A 22714-nucleotide genomic window follows, 5' to 3' on the forward strand; every position below is an offset into this window, starting at 1 on the left:
TGTTTACCCATGTCATTACCCTCACCAGAAATCTTTATTACTTCATGTGGCTTCAGTCTTGTTTGTTGTCCTTTCCTTTTAACCTGCAGAACTCTTCTTTAGCATTTCTTTTAGGGCCAGTCTAGTGGTGACAAACTCCCTCAGCTTTCATTTATCTGGGAATGTCTTAATCCTCCTCTCATTTTTCAAACAGTTTGCTGGATATAGAATTTTTGGTGGGCCATGTTTTGCTTTTAGCACTTTAAATATTTCATCCTTCTGCCTTCTTGACTCCATGGTTTCTGATTAGAATTTGGCATATAATCTCGAGGCTCCTTTGTGCATGATATGTTGCTTTTCTCTTGCGGTTGCCAGTATTCTTTATCTTTGACATTCAACAGTTAGATTATAAGTGTCTGGCTGTGGGGTCTTTTGGGATTTATCCTGTTTGGAGTTTGTTGATGTATATGTATGTCTTGGATGTATATGTAATTCATATCTTTTAATCAGTTTGTTTAAATTTTCAGCTATTATTTATTTAAATGTTCTCTCTCATTTCTCTCCTTCTGGAATTCCCATAATGCCTATATTAGTGTTCTTGATGGTGTCCCACAGGTCCCTTAGAGTCTGTCCACTTTTCTTCTTTTCTCTTCTCTGAAGGATTTCAGTTATCTTATTGATTCTTTTGCCAGCTCCAATATGCTGATAATCCCTATAGGGAAATTTTCATATTTATTACTGTAGTCATCAGCTCGTTTTGGCACCTGTTTTTAATTTCCTATTGACACTCACTTTGGGTTAATCTTTCATTTTCCTGATTTCCTGTAGTTCTTTGTCCATGTTTTCCTTTGGGTCTTTGAGCATATTGAGGCCCATTTTTGAAAAAGCCTTTGTCTAGAGTGCCCCAGGTCTGGCCCTCCTCAATGATGGTTTCTAATGCTGTAATCTTCTCAATTGCCCGGGCCATTGCTTTCTCTTTCTTTGAAGGTTCTGTAGTCTTTTGTTGAAGCCTGGACGTTTTGATATTTAATACGTTATTCCTGGGATTTGGACTCTTAGGCAGTTATTTCTTAAGCTTGTGGCTTAAGACAGAGTTTTGACAGAGCTTTTCCTAATGCCAGAAGCCTAACAGGAAAAAAAAAAGAGAGAGAGAGGAAAAAACATCTCTCCTAGTTTTTGCAGACTGATCTGTGCCAGTGTTCTCCTTCAGAGTCTATCCACACAGTGAGTTTAGAGAATAGCTCAAGGCCAAAGCAATGGGGCCTCCCTGATACTTTCTAAGTATGAGTCTTGTCTTGGGCATTCACAAATGACCTAGAAGACCCTAGTTTATACAGTGTGAATGTTTCCTGTTTCCTTGCATGGTATGTCTTTATAGCCAACAATCCTTTGCCTCAGACAGCTGCAATTTGACTGTTTTTAACTAGTATTCTGTAGTAGAATACTTGTGAACTTCTTTCCAGATGCAGGGCAAGTTTTGGAAATGTAAACCTGTTTGAAAGTATCCTAGTTAAATCCCTCAAACAGCCACCAGAGAAACTGGACCATACATTTTCCCAGTATGTACATGAATATATTCTGCTCCCTTCAGAACTGGGACCAGGGATCCACAATGGGAGCTCTGACCAGCTCTGCACCCAGCTGCTGAGGGGTGGGAAAGGGCACTGTGAGGAATTACTACTGCTTTTAAGTTGCCTTTTTCTTGATTTGGCTCTCCATTTGTTACTTCAATTGTTTAATAGTTTTCTGGAACGTTGAGAAAAATGTTTCTGCTGGTTCTTTTTTTGTTGGTGGTGGTACCTAGGCCAGGAATTAAACTTGGGTCTCACACATGGTTCTGCTGGTTCTTTTCCTTGTTCAAACCTTCCGTGGCAGGAACCAATCGTGAAGCTTCTCATTTTGCCGTCTTGATTGGGGTGGGCCTTCTCTTAGCATTTTAAACAAGTGGCTGTGAATTTAACAAACTGAGATTGATAAGTAGCAAGCTAAAGGTCTGATCTGAGAAACTTTTCAAAGCTGCATTCATTAATATTTTACCTTTGATTTGTTTTCTTCCAATTCATGTTCGGCATATCCAATTTTCTTTTTTTTTTTTTTTTTTTTTTTTTCCAGTGATGATCACATAAAGTTTTTCTGCTTTCAAGTACTAGAACATCAAGTTAAATACAAGTAAGACTTTTCTCACTGTTCTGACTCTAAGATTTGTCAGGAGGGGCCATTATTTTTAAATTAATTTTTTCCTCTGTGGGGAAGTCATAGGTTGCAAATTGACAATCTGTAATTGACACGTCTAGTTTATAGATGTTTTGTTTTTTCCTAAATTGTTGCAAAAATATTGAGTTAATTGGTAATTAGTTTCCCTATGAAAATCCTGATATTTCACAGAAAAATTCATATTTCTAGCTTCTTTGGAAAAATCAGAAGATGTAGCAGTACCAGGCGGATTTCCTACATGATGTCAGAGCTGAGTGGCAGCTTGAGTTCAGGACCCCTGCTTTGTTAAGCAAAAGAACAAACAGCTTCTTTAGAGAACTCTTGGTTTAACCTGTTGATTTATTCTGTGACTCTCAGAACATGGCTATATTTCTGTTTGAAAAATTGTTTACCCGCCATGAACTGAACCATAAATCAAACTAAGATTTATCTTAATATCCTACCTGTCACTCCCATGCCATCTTTTCTTTAAAGCAGTGATAAGAGAGGTATTATCAATTTATTTTGGGAAATTTAGATAATTTGAGTGCTTATTTTCCCTTTCAAAATATAAATATAATTTATATTTCTGTTACTTTTCGAAACCACTGGCACCAAATATATTATCTTTCTTATCTATTTTGAACAGATACTCAGAACTGACTACTGTTCAACAACAGCTAATTAGGGAGACGCTCATTTCTTGGCTTCAAGCTCAGGTAAAATAGTAATTTCATTTAGTACCTCAAATAACCAAATATTTTAATTTTAATTTTGTAATAGTTTGCAACTTTATCTCTAAGATTTTATCGTATTATGATTCTGTAGCTTTTCTAAAAAGTGCTGGTTAAACGACTTGACACAAGTGACTTTCCTATTGGATTTTTCTGTTATTAAACCTTCCTAGACAGCCTCTTCATGGGGAATCCTTTTTAAAGGAGCCACTAGAGTTCTTTAATCACAGCAAGTTCTTTTTGCTTAATTTTAGAGGATCTTAATATATAAAGTTGTTGTATAGCTAGAATTTTTTATTTTCCTTAAAGAGTAAGCAGTGATATAAATGTTCAAAAAAGTTATCATTATCATGGTGGTGAGTACACAACTGTGTTGATGGTATTGTGAGCTATTGATTGTGCTCCATGTATGGAATGTTTATATGTTGTTTTATCAATAAAAATCTTTAAAAAAAAAAAGAGTAAGCAGCTAGAAAAAAATAATAAAATTTTTCTTTTCACTTTAGAAGAAACTATAAGATGCTTTATTTTAGTGAGAGTTGGTTTCAAGAACATCTCCTGTATGTCTTAGGTTACATAAGAGCTGGCTCTACACATGAAACATCTGTAAAGGTGTGAGAATCAGAAATAACCATTATCATCTTTGTTAGCATCTGGCCAGTCCACTTAAATGGTTTGGTAATTTTTAAGCATATTTATTGCACAACTAATCTGAACTATGATGAATTTTAGTGGGTTTTTGCTTATTAACAATTAGTAGGAACACAATCGTTTGAATCTTTTTCAATTTACATTTAATTTCATGGACTGTTTCTGTATTTATCAGATGCTGAATCCCCAACCGGAGAAGACTTTTATACGAAATAAAGCAGCCCAAGTCTTCGCCTTGCTCTTTGTTACAGAATATCTGACTAAATGGCCCAAGTTTTTTTTTGACATTCTCTCAGTAGTGGACCTAAATCCAAGAGGCGTAGATCTGTACCTCCGAATCCTCATGGCTATTGATTCAGAGTTGGTGGATCGTGATGTGGTACATACGTCAGAGGCAAGTAATTTCTCGTTATTTTTTTAGATTTTAAGTATATCTTGTAGGACATACTGGGCATATAAAGAGTAGGAAGTCTTGTTTTTGAAGACAGACTTTCTTAAGAATAATTATAAATTTACCCAATATTTTAAATTTTGTTTTACAGAGGAACTAAAACTTGATTTTTTTTCAGATGTAGTTTGAGATTATTTTATATGGATAGATAGATTGATTGATTGATTGATTTTTTTAAAAACTAGATAAGCATTTTCTCCAGTGGAATATACAAATTAGTTTTCACCTATGAATTTCTTTAAATATGTCTGCATGGGCAGGCCACAGTGACTCAGCAGGCAGAGTTCTTGCCTGCCATGCCGGAGACCCAGGTTCGATTCCTGGTGCCTGCCCACGTAAAAAAAAAAGAGAGATTCTGCATTTAAGACTGCTATATAGTCCCTGAAGCTGAAGACGACAGGAATTGTTGCTTATGAATTTTCAATGTTAGCCATTTTTATAGTCTTACTTAGTCACATAGCTCATCACCTTAGTTTATAATAATTTTAAAGAGTATTATTGCAAATTTAAGTTACTCCCATTTTCTACTTAAAGCCTCATGTTTACATAATGCTGAAAAATAACTTACCAGATGCCTAAGATTTCTAAACAATACTTATTTATACTTTGTGTATAATAAATTAAATCTGGCACTGATGAATAGAACGGAAAAAGGAAATTCAGAGAATCACAGGATATTATTTTAAAGTTGATAAATAGGAAATGGTGGCAGGGAATGTGTTAACAAGTCTGGAAATTTAGTAGCACAGAAATTATTGTGCGTAGCTATTCAGCTGTCATGCTTTGTGTATCTGGTGTGGTTTTTTTGTTTTCATATTTGTTTGTTTGATTGCTTTTAGGAGGCTCGTAGGAATACCCTAATAAAAGATACCATGAGGGAGCAGTGCATTCCAAATCTGGTGGAATCGTGGTACCAAATCTTACAGAATTATCAATATACTAATTCAGAAGTGACATGTCAGTGCCTTGAAGTAGTTGGAGCTTATGTCTCTTGGATAGACTTATCCCTTATAGCCAATGATAGGTAAGTGTACTTACAATTTTTTAATATGAACCTGCAAAATACAATAAAATTTAAGAATTTGAAAATGTTACAACAGTTTTATTTTCCCCCATTACCAGGTTTATAAATATGCTGCTAGGTCATATGTCAGTAGAAGTTCTACGGGAAGAAGCATGTGACTGTTTATTTGAAATTGTGAATAAAGGCATGGATCCTGTTGATAAAATGAAACTAGTAGAATCTTTGTGTCAAGTATTGCAGTCGGCTGGGTTTTTCAGCATTGAGCAGGTCAGTAAATTTGTGTTTAAAATTTTGATAATTTTTTGGAAAAAATAGAGATAATAACTTAAGTATATGGTTTTTCTCTTTTCCTTTTTCTTTTAAATGTTGGAAACTTTCCTGGGAACTATAATAATAAAATACTACACCCAAAATGTACCTTGGAAATGTTGTCCATTGAATTTGCATTGAACAATAGAGACTACCATTTCCTACATTTTAATATGCATGTGAATCACCTGGGAATTATGTTAAAATGCATATTCTGATTTAGTAGATCTAGGGTAGGGTCTGAAATTGTGCTTTTCTAACAAATTCCCAGGCAGTGCTGAATGTCCTTGTCTATGCATCACACTTTGACTAGCAAGAGAGTATATTGTTTATGTGACAGTGCATTTTTGATCAAAATAGGATTAGGTAATTATGAATGTTATATTTTCAACATACTTTTGATTTTTAACTCATTTGAGCTATTATAGTTTAGCCCCAACAGAGTGACAGCTCCAAGTTAAAATTTAGTAATTTAGAAACAGAATTCGGAGGTTCTTGTTTTAATTTTTGCTGTGACAGGTAAAGAATCACTAAAAAATCTTTGTAATGCTGATACATAAGTAATGCGGCATTAGTGCTTTCCTTGCCCTCAGATGAATACATTTCCTTACATTTCTAATAATTGTCTTTTTTTTTAGTCCATAGTGAAGGACTTAAAATGGCGAATATAGATCCTTTTCCTGTAGGAGAACAGCATAAAAGAAATTAGTGAAACTAATCTTGAAGTTTGAGTGCTGGCTCTGATATCACAATATGCCCTTAGGTGGGCTCTTAATAGCAGTTCTATCTCCTTGTAGGATGGTTGAAGATCAAAATAGGACTATTTTAAATTGTTACACATACTATAAGATGGCAGTATTACTTTTACTAGAACATGTTAACCAAATGTAACAGTTGAGAGAGAAGGAGGCTAAGTACTTGTGAAATTATAATTACCATCTAATAGAAAGACATAGGATTTCCTGAAATTACAAATCTGGTCATATCTATGGAACTGTACTCATTAAAAATGGTTGCTTTAAAGATTTTATTCTCAAAGCAGGACTTGTGGATAATAACAATAATAGAAGAATTCAAATTCTAAAACACTCCTGATCAAAAACAGTAGAACTGTCTAATAGAAGTTGAATCCTATAATTGGCACTGGCTTCACACTAAAGTTGAGACTTTTCTTTTTATTCGTGGATAGATGATTTAAATTGATGTGCATCTTAATTGCTTATAGGAAGAAGATGTTGACTTCCTGGCCAGGTTTTCTAAACTAGTAAATGGAATGGGACAGTCATTGATAGTTAGCTGGACTAAATTAATTAAGAATGGTGATATCAAGAATGCTCAAGAGGCACTACAAGCAGTTGAAAGCAAAGTAGCACTGCTGTTGCAGCTACTGATTCATGAGGATGATGACATCTCCTCCAACATTATTGGGTTTTGTTATGATTATCTTCATATTTTGAAACAGGTAAATCCTTGTTTTAATCTTTTTGCCTAGTAGATAACATAGAGGAGTCAGAGAACTTGAGAAATACCGAAAAGTAAAAATAAGGAACTATACCCATACTTCTGCTACCTAAAGATATTTATTGTTAAGTATTATTGTATTTCCATCTTCTGGGTATTTTTGAGCCCATAGTTAAAATAAGGGTGTTGTATATTATTTTTAAAACAAAATAAAAAACTTCCTAGCCAGTTAACAGGAATGGCCAGGTCTAAAATTTCTAAATAGTTTCATAGTTAGTTATAAGCTTAGACTATTTTTTATTTTGAATTTGTATTTATTTCTAAGTATATTGGAAATTTTGATAAACATATTTCATTAATTTCTTACACATTATTTCTTTTAAATCTTTTTTTACAATTTTGTTTCTTAAACAGTTGCTTCCTATAAGGACATAAAACGTTGAATGTTATTAGTCTGTACCTATAAGAACTTAAAACATTGAATGTTATTAGTCTGTACCTACATATTATAATGTAACCTTTTAAAATTTAGTAATTTCTCATTATGACATTAGATAAGATAGACATTCCTATTTTATATGCATTGGATTATTTAAATCAAATCAAGCTTAAATTTTTTTTTTCCAAAATGAGGGTAGCTAGTGTTTTATTCTCATAAATATAACAAATGGCTGAATACATACTTCAAGAAATTTTAGGCAGTGTATAAAGTTATGAAGAAATTTTAAATCAGTACAAGTAATTCCCACCCTTGTAGTTCTTAATGGGTTTCTAGACTTGTTTTGCTTTTTTAAAAACAAGATGGGGTCATACTTACTATTCTATAATCTGCTTTTCTGCTGAATTCATTATGGATATATTTAAAAATCAAACATTCATTTACATGTACTTGCTGACTTTTCATGCCATTTATAGAAGTGGAATGTCTCAGTCTTAGGGGTCTGTACATTTTAAATATAGACAGGTACTGCCAGTCTGCCTTCCAGAAAGGTTGCGTGCATATTTTGATCAGATACTTGGAAAAATATTATAAGTAAATATAATTTTAGAAAACCTAACAAATTATTGCTTATTTTTTAACAGCTTACAGTACTCTCAGATCAGCAGAAAGCTAATGTAGAGGTAAAATTGACTTATTTTTGCTTTTTTAAAACCTATGATAGATTCCATATATGGCTAGAATCTACCTTGAAATATAGTAAAGAGATTTTATTCTTAATTTTAGGCAATCATGTTGGCCGTTATGAAAAAACTGACTTATGATGAAGAATATAACTTTGAAAATGAGGTGAGAATTTTTGCGTTGAGCAGAATAACAGTTTTAATGTTATTGTTTACATGCATTAAATTAGTATTTCAAATTTTATTGTACAATGAGTACCCTTTTTTAAAAAACGGGGAAGTATTTGAGAAATTGGTATTGTTTTTAATGACCTCAACAGTAGGTGAAATTAATGGAAGTTTCTTAATCCATTTTTTTAAAACATTTTGCAGTATTGAACTCAGTCAAATACTGACAGTATGTATTGGTAATTATATCTCGTTTTGTATTTAATAGAGTGAAAATTGGAGACCTGTTTGTGGGCCTTAAATCCTAAGTTTCTGTGGGAGAGTAGGAGTGAGGCACGTAACAGTCTAGACTTGTTCAGATTAGAAGTCTTGTCCAGGGTTGCAAGTGGGCAAACTTCCCATCAAACACAAGGGCCATCAGGTGCTTTCTAGTGACTCAGTCATGACATGTTCTGTTTAGCTGTGTGCTAAAGTGTTCTGTTCCCCACCTCAGGCATTCTCAAACTTTGGGCTGTAAAAGGATAATGATATGATAATAACACTCTGCATACTTACTATGTGCTGGTCTTGGACTATTACACATAATGTTTCTCTAATCATATGATATTATTATCATGTCTTATAGTGGACACTGAAGTACAAGCTGATTAAATAGTTAAAAATCTCACAGAGCCCACTGTAGACTCATTCTGGCTCTATACTGTTGTCCTAAACCTCCTTCCTGTACTTTTTCTGGCTCTAGGATTTCAAGGTCTAGGGTTATGTTTAGAAATATTTGTGGCTATTAAGCATAGCCCCCTATATAAATAAATAAATACTGATTTTATAAAAAGTATGTATTTAACTTATAAATATGGAAGATTATATGAGAAATCAGTATTTACATAGATTTTAAGGTCTGGTGTTTTAAAATTTTTTATGAGAATTTAAAAATATATCATAGGGTGAAGATGAGGCTATGTTTGTAGAATACAGAAAGCAGCTGAAATTATTGTTGGACAGGCTTGCTCAAGTCTCACCAGAATTATTGCTGGCTTCTGTTCGCAGAGTTTTCAGTTCAACGCTGCAGTAAGTTCATTGTTTTTCATAACAATCCCGCCTGTTTCCCCTTGCCACCTGATAGTGATAAAAAATATATAAGTGATCTGTGTGATTTATTAATCCATGTATTAAAAATGTCATAGGCATTTCTGAAAACAATGCATTTCTTTTTTCTCCTTAAGTTTTTTTGATCCTTGGAAGAAATGTTGCATTTTAGAACATAGACAATAAAATGGATAGTATCCATATTATTTCTACTTTGATTTGACAAAATTAGCAGTTGCTTATTAAGACTTTCTAATGATTGAAGATGCATTTGTTGATATCTTATTATTTGATGCATCACTAGTTGTAGAAAATGTTTATGTTCACTTGAAGACATGTTGAGCGAAATAAGTTAGACACAGAGGGATAAGTATTGTAGGATGTCACTGAGATGAAATAGTTAGAATAAGCAAATTCATAGAAACCAGAATAGAGGTTACCATGGGCTGGTGTAGGGGTAGGGAATGGGGAGTTCAAGCTCAGTAGGTACAGAATTTATTTTTGATGGAACAATTTTGGTAATTGATGGTGATGATAGCGGAATATTTGAGTGTAATTAATATCACTGAATTATATATCTGAATATGGTCAGAGGAGGGAACTTTTAGGCTATATATAGGTTTCTAAAATTAGAGAAATAAATCTTCCAACCCAGGGGTGGGGACATTGTTGGGACAACTGAAAAAATTAGAATATAGACTATATGCATTTTATTATCGGTGTTAAATTTCTTATACTTAACCAGCTTAAGCTGGTTACATAGTGAATGTCCTTGTTCTTAGGAAATGTACTCTGAAGTGCTAAGTGTTAGAGGAGCAGATAAATGCATCCTTCTCTCAAATGTTTAGATGACTGGTAGATAGATAGAGTGGTAAACTAAATGTCACAAAAAATTAAAGTTGGTAAATCTGGGTAACTGAGTGAGGGGTATATTAGAGTTCTGTATATTCTTTTGAATTGTTTTTGTAACTTTTCTTTACGCTTGATCTGATTCCACAATAAAAAATTTTTTTAAGTTTATGTTCAGATCTCACTGATATGTTTTACCTTGGTAGGAATTGGCAGACTACACGGTTTATGGAAGTTGAAGTAGCAATAAGATTGCTGTATATGTTGGCAGAAGCTCTTCCAGTATCTCATGGTGCTCACTTCTCAGGTGATGTTTCAAAAGCTAGTGCTTTGCAGGATATGATGCGAACTGTAAGTATACTGAAGATAATTTACTTTGAACAATTTTCTGTTTCACTATAAGCTAGTGGAAGTTCCTAAATTGTTAGAGCTTAGTATCTGTTAATACGGGCATTTGGATATGCAATTAATAAGTATGGATTTCTTAACTTTTTCCTGTTCCAGTTGGTAACTTCAGGAGTTAGTTCCTATCAGCATACATCAGTAACTTTGGAGTTCTTCGAAACTGTTGTTAGATATGAAAAGTTTTTCACAGTTGAACCTCAACACATTCCATGTGTACTAGTAAGTATATATTTTACTCTGGATTTTTTTTGTTCTTTTCCATGTGTTACAACCAATCAGCAGATAGATAGTGTTTGTCAGAAAGTTTTATGTCCTTTATAACTTCCCAGAGCCCAAAGCTCTCAAAACATTTTTACACAGACATTTTCTCTACTTCTGAAAAATAGTTAGTTTCTGGCTAATCAGCCATCTCATAAGCCCTCAAGAACCTATTGAGTAGTGCAGGACTACTTGTTTATACTTTGCTCCCTGCCTTCTAGGAGCTGAAAGGTAAAATTTGATGTGAACCCATCTGTCAAGACAATAGGAATGAAAGTTTTGAAAAAGTGCAAAAACAGTAAAAATATCTCTGTTTCTTTAGATGGCTTTCTTAGATCACAGAGGTCTGCGACATTCTAGTGCAAAAGTACGGAGCAGAACTGCTTACTTATTTTCTAGATTTGTCAAATCTCTCAAGTAAGTATGAAATTTCAATTACTATGTTTAGTTTTTTTAAAAATAGTTTTAATAGACATGTATTAATGATTTTCCAAGAGACTGTGGTAGAGTTCTTTCTATTCTAAGGTGTTTTTGATCAGGTGTTCCTTTTTTTTTTTTTAAATATTTTTATTGAGAAATTTTCACACAGATACATTCTATACATGGTGCACAATCAGTGGCTCACAATATCATCACATAGTTGTGTATTCATTACCATGATTATTTTTTTTAGAACATTTGCATCACTCCAGAAAAAAAAATAAAAAGAAAACAGAAAAAAATTCACATATACCATACACCTTGCCCCTCCCTCTCATTGACCACTAGTATTTCCAGGTCTTCCTTTTTGGTATCATTATATGTTCTGACTTCTTTTCCTATTCCATAACCAATTACTTTATCAATAAAAAGCAGTTTGTTTCATTCTTTTCTAGTAATACCTCCATCCCTAGTGAAACTAGTTATTAATTTAACCAGCAGTTTTATGGCTGTAGATCACTATTTGCTTTCTTCTTTTAAATTTTAAGGAATATGAGGTTAGGAGCTACATTTTAAAAAAATCTAATCTGTTTTGTGTTCTTCAGTAGAACAACATTTTTTTTTAAAAATAATAGTTCCTTGGTATTAGGTTTATTGTAAATTGTCTTTATCACTGACAGAGCATGTAGAGGTAATTTTTTTTTTAATAATTTAATCTTGACTAATCTCAATAGTGGATGTGACTATCCTAGAGCTAAACTTCCATTTATTTCTGTTTTAAAGGGGAATTTTGTATTTTAGCAATTTTAAAGCACTATTATTTACGTAATTAAATTTTCCTTTTTTGTCTTTATTCAGTAAACAAATGAATCCTTTCATTGAGGATATTCTGAATAGAATACAAGACTTACTAGAGCTTTCACCACCTGTAAGTGTTGGTTCTTCTAAGATCAACATATTTGCCAAATAGCATTGATGCCACATTTGCCATTAACTTTTACTCTTATTTCATTTATGGGCATTTTATTTTAATATTTTATGGTTGGTGGCAGGTGTGAGATAAGAGTTAGTTCTGTTTACAAAGAGTCTTTTGAAATATAGCAAATAAAGCATACTAGGAGAAATAGGAATCAGAAGTTCACAATTTTGGCAGTATGAGTTATGGCCTACTCCCTCTGTATTGCTGAATATTGCTGAAGTATTTTGTGGAGAAGAAAAAATTCAACTGCTAAGTTATTCTCTATTTAGTACTAGGATCATATTAGCCATAGTAGCCCCTGCTACTATTAGACCAAAATTTTCCTGTGTAACTTCATAGTTGGGGTGAAAATATTCAAACCCTGGTTAATCTGCGCATTTTGTTGTCTATTTCATGAGAAAGATTTAAGTTGAGATACAGAACCATTTTTTCTTTTTGATGGTTATTATTGCAGCTGCTATTTGAAAATTGTTAGACAAAATAATCATTCTTTTAAGTAAATATCAGCATTGAGCGTACAAAAAGTAATGTAACTTCACAGAATGAAAAGTTTAGTGAATTATGTAGTCAAATTATCTTTGCCTACATATTACAAAAACTTAAATAAAAGTACTTCATCCAGTTAATGCTAGTTTTCTTTAGCAGTTCACACTGACCCTTGAGACTTAAGCATTCAAGAAGCCATGTTTAGCATATTATCTTACAGATATTAGAAATACATTTTTCAAGCAGTATATATAAGCCCAAACTTACATTCTACCTGTAATCCTTTTTCAGTGTTATGAAAAGAACTGATTCAAGTTGCTTTTCCTTAATGTTGACTAATTAATAGAGTTACCAAGTACCCATATTTTGAGTACCCTAAATTATGCCCTTAACACCTTAGCATAGTTAAACATTCTAGTGGGTGCTAATAAATGCTTAAATTACTTTAAGTAGGGGCATTTCTCTTCCAAGGGATGGAGAATTTATAATTAAGCTATCCTATACTTTATCTGTTTTAAGTCTAGGTTTTCATTATATTATAATAGTTAGCTATAAAATAATACAGGGTATTTTCATGGTTGACCTAAAGGGGTCTTTGATTTTTCCCCCCTTCGCTTGGTCTCTCTGAAAGTATAAATACAAAAAAGTAACAAAACCTGTTAATAAATATTGACCTCTGTATGAAATATTTTCTTGTGCTTGAATGAGATGTGAATTCTTCATTTGCACAGTGTTTTGAAGTAACAACTGTTGTCTGTATGTGTGTGGTTTTTGTTAGACGGTTGAAAGCTCTTTTAAAATATTAACTTGTGTGACCTTTACACTACCATCCAATTTTGTATGTCTCGTTTTTAGCCTCATAAGAATCTTACAATAATGAGATTTTCACAAAAGAAAACAAGTTAGAAGGCTGAGTTGATATGATGATTACATCTTCTGTGTCTCTTCAACTTATAAATTTTATTCTAGGAGAATGGTTACCGGTCCTTGTTGAGCAGTGATGATCAGTTATTTATTTATGAGACAGCTGGAGTGCTGATTGTTAATAGTGAATATCCAGCAGAAAGGAAGCAAGCATTAATGAGGAGTCTGTTGACACCACTAATGGAAAAGTTTAAAATTCTGTTGGAGAAACTGATGTTGGCACAAGATGAAGAAAGGCAGGCATCTCTGGCAGACTGCCTCAACCATGCTGTTGGATTTGCCAGGTGAGCATGATTGCAGTTAACATTGTGAAGTGTGTGCCTTATATGCACAGTCACTTATTTGTTTCTTTTAGGATGGGGCATATGTGTCCAGATAATTGGCTAAACTTCTCTTTTTTAAATCCAGTGAATTAGAAGATTTAGCTGAATAAGAAAGTAGATCTCATTCTATGTATCTGCTCTGTCAAGTATCTATTATCTTTAACTCCTCTGACTTCTTTGAGGTAAATTGTTGTATATTTTCAATCTGTTTAGTGTATAAAACTGTTTATACACTAGTGACATCTTGGAATCAGTCTTGGTGCCGTAAAGAGAGGGCCCTAAGACTTCTTGTTTAGCTATTGCCTTTCGTCCATAAGACCACCCAAGGAGCTGCTGCTTTCTCTTCCCACACATTTTTTTTCCATTTATTTTTTAACATTTTTTAATGTGAAATATAACGTAATATACAACAGAGCAATACATTTCAAAGGACATTTTAACAAGTAGATCTAGAACAAATTTTGAAGTATGGTGTGAGTTACAGTTTTATAATTTCAGGTATTTCTTTCTAGCTGCTCTAAGACATTGAAAACTAAAAAAAAATCAATATAATGATTTAGTAGTCATATTCATTTGCTGAATCCTTTCTTCTCTGTTACAACTCCTCCTCCTCTGATCCTTCTCCCAGTCTTTAGAGATACTTGGGCAATGGCCATTCTATCTTCTTCATTTTGAAAAAGAGTGTTGACATTGTATCTTCCCACACTTTTTATTGGCAAATGATAACGGCATGAATATTATACTGACTTATAATTAAAAGTTATATAGAGAAATTGCTCTACAGAATTCTTCAGATCAAAAGCTTGATATTTAGAGAGGTTGTATAAACTTGATTCTGAGGATAGTTTTCTAAATTTAAATGAGTAGTTTGCAAACTGTCTTGTAGAGCTTAGTCATAATAAGTAGACTTTGTTTCTCTTTTCTGTATACTTTATCAGTAGGATTTTAGCAAAACATTTAGATGGACTCACATTAGAGAGATTATAATTGTAAAGGAGATTACATTAACTATGTCTCATTCACTTACTTTGGGTCCCTTTTTCTTTCTGGAACGGTAATTTAAGCAGTCGTTTACACGTAACCATATCAGTTAAAAATGTCATTAATTGTAATGTAGAAAATAAAGATTTGTTGCTTAGTTTTGTCAATATTGTAATTTGTTGTGCATGTTGCATTTAGATGGACTTACATTAGAGAGATTATAATTATAAAGGAGATTACATTAACTACGTCTCATTCACTTACTTTGGGTCCCTTTTTCTTTCTGGAACGGTAATCGTAAGCAGTCATTTACACGTAACCATATCAGTTAAAAATGTCATTAATTGTAATGTAGAAAATAAAGAATTTGTTGCTTAGTTTTGTCAATATTGTAATTTGTTGTACATGTTGCTTATTTAGTCGAACCAGCAAAGCTTTCAGCAACAAGCAAACTGTAAAACAATGTGGCTGTTCCGAAGTTTATCTGGACTGTTTACAGACATTCTTGCCAGCCCTCAGTTGTCCCTTACAAAAGGATATTCTCAGAAGTGGAGTTCGTACCTTCCTTCATCGCATGATTATATGCCTAGAGGAAGAAGTTCTTCCATACATCCCATCTGCCTCAGAGCATATGCTCAAAGATTGTGAAGCGAAAGACCTCCAAGAGTTCATTCCTCTTATCAACCAGATTACAGCCAAATTTAAGGTACTACAAAATGCATAGAGAGTCTTCTGACTTAAAGATTTTCTCCTGACTTTAAAGATCTTAGATGTATTTATCTTTGGACATGTTTTGTCATTTGCCCTTTTGTTTTTTAAATACAAGTTACTTAAAGACATGTATCATATTTATTTTCATCATCCCCAATGTCCAATACACTGAGATATTGGACATCCTTAACAGATAGTTAATAGGACCTTCCCTGACCTGCTCTGTGCAGCAAAAAGAAAGCAATCAATGTGCTGTTTTAGGAAAGCAGATAAAAACAATGTTAATCTAAATGTCTGAAGCAGTAAAGAACACTGTGATTTGGGAGCTCAGGCAGGAGATTTTTTTTTTTTCTTTTAACATGCATATCAGAATTTGCCATTTTAACTATTTTTAAGTGTACAATTCAGCAGCTTTAATTACTTTTACAATATTGTGCTACAATCACCATCTTTCATGACTGAACCTTTTTCTGTTACCCCTCCATTCAACTTTGGTACCTCTAATTTATTTTGTCTCTGATTTTGCTTATTGTAGATATTTCACATAAGTGGAATCATAAATTATTTGTCCTGTTGTGTCTGAACTTATTTCACTCACCTTGATGTCTTCAAGGTTCATCCATGTTGTAACATATATCAGAGCTTTAGACTTTTTACGGCTGAATAGTATTGCATTGGTGGATATACCACATTTTGTTTGTGTCTGTCAGTGGACACTTGGATTGATTGTACTTTTTGACTATTGTGAATAACCCTTGTGAACATTTGCATACAAGTATATTTCAGTCCCTGCTTTCAGTTCTTTGGGGTATATGCCTGAGAGTGAACTTGCTGGGTCATACAGTAATTCTGCATTTAGCTTTTTCTGTCTTTTTGTTATATTTTTGTGTGTGTGTGTTTAGCATTTTTCAGGAACCACCAAACTGTTGTCTAGAGTTGCTCCACTATTTTACATTCCCATCAGCAATCCATGAGAGTTTCAATATCTCCACATCCTTGACAACATCTTATATTTTCCATTTTTTAAATAATAGCCATCCTAATGTGTGTGAAGTGATTTTGATTTGCTTTTCCCAAATTGCTAATAATGTTGAACATCTTTTCACATGCTTATTGGCCATTTGTATATCTGTCTGTTCAAGTCCTTTGCCCATTTTTTGAGTTGGGTTGTTTGTCTTTTTCTTGTTGAGTTGTATGGGATCTTTATATATTCTGGATATTAAACCCTTATTGGCTATCGGGTTTTCCAGTTATTTTCTCCCATTTTGTTGGTTGTCTTTTCACTCTTTTGATAATGTCCTTTGATGAACAAAATTTTAAATTTTGTTGAGTTGCAATTTATTCTTTTATCTATTCTTTTGTTGTTCTTATTTTTTTTTTTTTTTTTTTTTTTTTTTTAAAGAGAGAGGGAGGAAGGGAAGGAAAGACAGAGAAGGAAGGAAGGATGGAAGGAAGGAAGAAAGGGAAACATTTTTAAACATTTTCTTGTTTTATTATATTTTGTTTTTGTTTGTTTGTTTTTTACATGGGCTGGGGCCGGGAATCGAACCGGGGTCCTCCGGCACGGCAGGCAAGCACTCTTGCCCGCTGAGCCACCGCGGCCCGCCCTGTTGTTCTTATTTTTGTTGTCATGTCTAAGAATCCTTTGCCTGATAGAAGATCCTCAAAATTTCCCCTGTGTTTTCCCCTAAGAGCTTTTTGGTTTTAGCTCTTATATTTAGGTCTTTGATCTATTTTTAGTTAGGTTTTTTATATGATGAGATATAGGGATCCAACTTTATTCTTTTCATATGATATCCAGTTTTTTCTTTGCGCTATTTATTGAAGAGACTATTCTTTCCCCATTTAGTAGATATGGCGGCATTGTAGAACGTCAGTAGGTGTTATTTCTGGACTCTCAGTTCTATTCCATCGGTCTATATATGGCAGTCTAGAAGTTTGAAAGTAATTAATTGTATTAAAGTCAATTTTATTTACAAGAAGATTTAAGCCAGGTATAAGATGGCTAATAAAAATGGCTAACATTTACATAGTGCTTTCTGTGTTCAAAATCTGTTCTAAACAAGTTTTTAGACATTGATTGACTACTTGTAACAATCCGAGGAGATAGGCTTTCTATTTTACAAAATGGAAAATTGATGCACAGAGAAGTAACGGAATTTGTCTAAGAGTATGTAACAGTTGATAGTTTGAACCATATAAGTTAGTTTGTAATTTAGCTATGGAATTCTGTTCTTACTAATTTAAATTTGAAAGTATTCCATGGCAATACTCCATTGTAAATATGTGTGACATCCTGTTATTTTATCCTGAATCTTAAGCTGTAGGAAATGTGTTGAACTTAATGATCTCTTAAGGCTTTCAATAATAGTTGTTCTTATCTTCAGATACAGGTATCCCCATTTTTACAACAAATGTTTATGCCCCTCCTTCATGCAATTTTTGAAGTGTTGCTCCGTCCAGCAGAAGAAAATGACCAGTCTGCTGCTTTAGAAAAGCAAATGTTGCGGAGGAGTTACTTTGCTTTCCTGCAAACAGTCACAGGGAGTGGAATGAGTGAAGTCATAGCAAATCAAGGTGGGGAGGCATATGATGCCAAAACTGTCTGCCTAAGTCCTTATAACGGTTGTACATGTATATGAGAAAGAGCTACTTAAAGTAAATACTAAGTTTTTTATTGAGGTAAAATTTACACAATTATTTTAAAGTATACAACTGAGTGGCATTTAGTATATTCACAGTATTATGCAACTGCCATCCCTCTTTAGTTTCAAAACATTTTTGTCACCCAGAAAAACACCCCATACACTTTAAGTAATCATTCCCCACTTTCCCTCCACTAGCACCTATTAACCACTAATTTGCCTTCTATGGATTTACCTATTCTAGATATATTGTATAAAAGGAAGCATGCAATCTGTGACCTTTTGTGTCTGATTTACTTTCACTTAGAATAATGTTTCTTAGGGTCATCCAAGTTGTATCATGTGTTAACACTTCATTCTTTTTAATGGCTGAATGATATTCCATTTTATGTTTATACTACAACTTGTTTATCCATTCATTGTTCATGGGTTGTTTCTACCTTTTAGCTGTTATGACCATTACTGCTATAAACATGTATAAGTGTCTGTGTGGACATGTTTTCGTTACTTTTGGGTATATACCCAGGAGTAGAATTTCTGACTCAAAAATCATTAAATATGAAGTGGGTTGTATGTTGGCCTTTGGCCTTTAGAATTACCATTCATTATACAAGTGGGAGTCACTTTCATGTAGAGCACCTTAAAACTCATTTGTGTTCAATTACTTTTTCCTAAGGCAGTATTTGTTTTTTGCATAAATAGCATGGTGACCATTTGACCCTGAAAATTGAGTCTTACTGGCTAGTTTGCCGTTTTGAAATGAAAAATAAATTAGACTGACTGTATGTATCGACATAGAGAATTCTGCTTGATAGGAGATACCAGGGGGAAAGATATAAAAGGAATACTCATTTTTCAATGTTTTATGCTTAAAATTTAGGGAGCCCAGTTAATAAAAATCAAGGAATCTAATCAACGCAATGCCTGTTTTTTGTCTTGTTTTACTATATGAAATGAGAGTTTTATATTGCCTTTCTAGTTCTTAAACTCAAGTCTTTACTTTCTTCAGGTGCAGAGAATGTAGAACGGGTTTTGGTTACTGTCATCCAAGGAGCGGTTGAGTACCCAGATCCAATTGCACAAAAAACATGTTTTATCATCCTCTCAAAGTTGGTGGAACTCTGGGGTAAGATTATTGCTTTCTTTTTTTTGGCAGGTGGGGGTGGGGGGTGCATGGTCCAGGAATCGAACCCGGGTCTCCCCGCGTGGAAGGCGAGCATTCTACCACTGAACCATCCTGTGCACTCCAAGATTATTTCTTTTTTAACTTGATTCTCTCACCTGTTTTCTAAAACTTTAGAGGTGAAATGGAATCCTAACATAGACAGGAGCAGGGACTTGATTTTCCCCAGTGAGAAATTAATTGGCTTTCTTTTTATATAAGATGAAAATTGAATTCTCTTGACAGGAGGTAAAGATGGACCAGTTGGATTTGCTGATTTTGTTTATAAGCACATTGTCCCTGCATGTTTCCTAGCACCTTTAAAGCAAACCTTTGACCTGGCAGATGCACAAACAGTATTGGTAAGCACCTACAAATTTTTGTTTACCTTGCAAAGATTTTATATACTTTAACTCATAGTTTCTTCTTTAATAAGTAGATTATATTATTGGTTATTTATTTATTTTTTAGTTTAATAATTTCAAATTCAGAGTTTTAAAAAGTTGATGATACTTTCTGGACTTTTTGTGGATTCTTATTGAATCCTGCTGCTAAAGTTGAGTATGTAAAATCTAGCTTCTTCAACTTTAACAACAAAGACTCTTTTTAGGACCATGAAATGGTACCTGATAACAAAAATCCTTTGAAGCTTTCCTTGGCCTTTAGTTTCCCTTTCTTCCTATCACTTCCATTCTGACACTTACAATGTTTTTGTTTTTTCCTAAAATAGAATAACTTTCTTCTCTTTATATAGTTTTACCTCAAATCTTCAGAATCCTTACTTGAGTGTTTCAGTGTTAAGCAGTCAGTTGCCCTTTTTACACTTCCCACACAACCTAGTAACATCTAGATTTCATAATGGTAATTTATTACAATAATACAGTATTTTTGTGTGTGTGTGTGTGTGTGTGTGTGTGTTTTCCTTTTTTGTATTCCACTCAATCCACCATAATTCTCAATAGATTATGTAAGCACTTTAATAGTAGAGGTGTATAAGATGAAAGATGTATTCTTTCATCCTTCCTTTCGGGTAAATGTTAATTAGCAGCAATCAGTGATATAAAGAGGAGGAAATAAACAGAAAAGTTGGATCAGTAACCAAGAATTGACCATATTAAAATTCTTAAACTTGTTTTTCACAGGCTTTATCTGAGTGTGCAGTGACACTGAAAACAATTCATCTCAAACGGGTAAGCTTTGAACCCCATTCCCTCTCAGTTTCTTATATAGATTCTGGTTTGTTAAGATTTTAATCATGTTCAACTCATCTGTTTCTTGAAAGCTCTATCTTTTATAAAAGATAAGTAGTTTCAATTTTGTCATTGTTGAATGAAAGCAGCCGTTTCCATTATTGTCCTTCGTTTTTTTCAGAATAACAAGAAGTTTAAAATGTGTGTTTTGGTTTGACAAAAAATGTGAAAAATCTTAACCAGAATTTCCAAGTCCAGATTTCACAATCTAATAGGCTTCCTCACAGCTAGATTTCTCCAACTTCTTAATTACAAATGGGTTCAGCACTTCATTGTTTTAGAATGTCCTGTTTTTCCTCGCTAATCCATCTATTTGTACAAACTATGAGTCTGGATTTCAGTCTAGCTAGTGTGCTGTTTGCCTTATACAATATTCTTAAATAATTTTAGTTAGTTGCTAGTATTTAAAAATCAAGTGCTTTTTTTTTACAAAAATTCTTATCTACAACTTCTAAGTCAGAAAGGCATTTCTGTACAGCAACAGGTCATCTAGAGTCCCCTCACTGCCTAGAGAAAGCATGACTCTCTAGTTCACTAACATCCATTCAGCCCAGTCATTTGAACTTGAGTTCCTGACTGATAGAGCTATGAGCAGTTTTCAGTATACTAGCTGTTTCTCTTCATCTACTAAGTGCTAGGGTGAAGGGGTGTGTTTGTGTTTTGGGGTTGAGGGGCAGCAAAGGAGCTTTACTAAGATGAATAAAGACCCATACCCCATAGTTATGGGGCTCTGAGTCAGGACAAATCAGTGCATAAATAATTCTCAATAGATTATGTAAGCACTTTAATAGTAGAGATGTATAAAATACTATGGGACTAAAGATCAAATGGTTCTTTTGCCTATGGACAAAATCTTAAGGAAGTGATGAGAAAATTGATTTTTTTCGTAGGTCTTAAGACATATAAATTCATTGGATTGATAAAAGGAAGAGCTTGTGCCATTCTGGGCAAAGTTAAGTGGGTATATGAAGACAGATCAGACATTGGATGATTAATTTAGTAGAAAATAATAGAGTAATCCTATGTAGCTAAAATATGGAGGCATAAGTAATGGCTAAAATGTAAAATGAGACCAGGTGGTATAAAAACTTGGCAGTCCACTCAGTAGGCAGTAAACATTATCATTTAGTGTAGCTAGGCAGAAAAAAAAATGTTCCAACAGCAGTTTGTAATATGGGTCCAAAGCAGTCAAAACTAATTAACTGATTTTGGGGTCTTCCGTGTATAGTTAATCACGGTGAGGCCATGGGAATGAATTTGACTTTCTGAAACCAGAGACAGTACCTTGGGTAAATGAAGATTCAAGAGAAAGCTAATAGAATCAGAGATAGGAGTATCATGAAAGCTAAGGGAAGAAAACCTCTAAGTGGAGATTGTTGACATTGTTAGATGCTAGAGAGCCATGAAGATGCAGAATGGAAAGAAACAGGTGGTATTTACAACTCACATAACTCCACAAAAGCCCTAATTTAAACTCACAGAATTGAATGAAATTGAATTCTCTGTTGTATTTGAAAATACATTTTGCTTCAGTGGTCTGTTTTCCTGTTTATTTTCTTGACTGACATCTTGTTGAAGTATAAATTTACTATCCTAATTTTAAAAAAAAGTTATACTCTGTTTTTAAGTGACAATGGGTTTAAATGATTTGATGAGCACTTTATAGGAAAGAAACATAGGCAAGATAGACTAAAGAAAGAGGTAAGAAGGAAGTAGTAAGTATCTGAAAAACATTCAGAAACAGTGTTACCTCCATTTGATTTAAGAATAGATTTCCTTTGAAGGGTCATTAAATTGTGGCTTAGATCCATTGAGTTACAGGACCAGGAGTCAATGTAGAGGAAGAAATGTAAAGAAATTTTTTGATTCAAGGGCAGTAGTATTAAACAGGAAGTCCAGATATTAATACAGGAAGGGATACATTAAGGAAAGATGGACTGATTTCCTTTCATTAAGTTTTGTTAGGTTGGGCCAGGTTGGGGTCATCAGCGTTAAAGCCTTCTAGGCCAGTTCAAAGTGAAATTAAGTTTTTTTTCCCTAAATGTTAGATCTGTTACCTACCATTCTACCAGAAATAGATTGCTATAGAAGAACTGTTTTCAAGTTGGGTGCTAGGTTCTAGATCTTAGTTTCCTCATCTGTT

At 33.6% G+C, this 22714-nt stretch overlaps 1 protein-coding gene across 3 annotated transcripts in view; it reads left to right on the plus strand.

Moving 5' to 3' along the window:
* XPOT (exportin for tRNA) overlaps positions 1–22714 on the plus strand; it is a 41378-nt gene that overhangs the window by 12836 nt on the left and 5828 nt on the right. The window contains exons 3-21 of one of the 3 annotated variants that reach the window (XM_077111290.1): positions 2092–2148; positions 2822–2891; positions 3733–3951; positions 4848–5032; positions 5131–5299; positions 6567–6803; positions 7886–7924; positions 8028–8090; positions 9036–9160; positions 10234–10378; positions 10532–10651; positions 11013–11107; positions 11969–12038; positions 13545–13783; positions 15224–15509; positions 17908–18091; positions 19169–19285; positions 19568–19683; positions 20464–20511. In XM_077111290.1, coding sequence (XP_076967405.1) covers positions 2092–2148; positions 2822–2891; positions 3733–3951; positions 4848–5032; positions 5131–5299; positions 6567–6803; positions 7886–7924; positions 8028–8090; positions 9036–9160; positions 10234–10378; positions 10532–10651; positions 11013–11107; positions 11969–12038; positions 13545–13783; positions 15224–15509; positions 17908–18091; positions 19169–19285; positions 19568–19683; positions 20464–20511 — 2584 coding nt within the window. Of the gene's footprint in view, positions 1–2091; positions 2149–2821; positions 2892–3732; positions 3952–4550; positions 5033–5130; positions 5300–6566; positions 6804–7885; positions 7925–8027; positions 8091–9035; positions 9161–10233; positions 10379–10531; positions 10652–11012; positions 11108–11968; positions 12039–13544; positions 13784–15223; positions 15510–17907; positions 18092–19168; positions 19286–19567; positions 19684–20463; positions 20512–22714 lie in introns of those variants that run through there. The other 2 variants (XR_013155771.1, XM_077111289.1) reach the window with 2 other exon arrangements.

The sequence above is a fragment of the Tamandua tetradactyla genome, chromosome 7 (genome assembly GCF_023851605.1).
Source record: "Tamandua tetradactyla isolate mTamTet1 chromosome 7, mTamTet1.pri, whole genome shotgun sequence".
Lineage (NCBI taxonomy): Eukaryota > Metazoa > Chordata > Mammalia > Pilosa > Myrmecophagidae > Tamandua > Tamandua tetradactyla.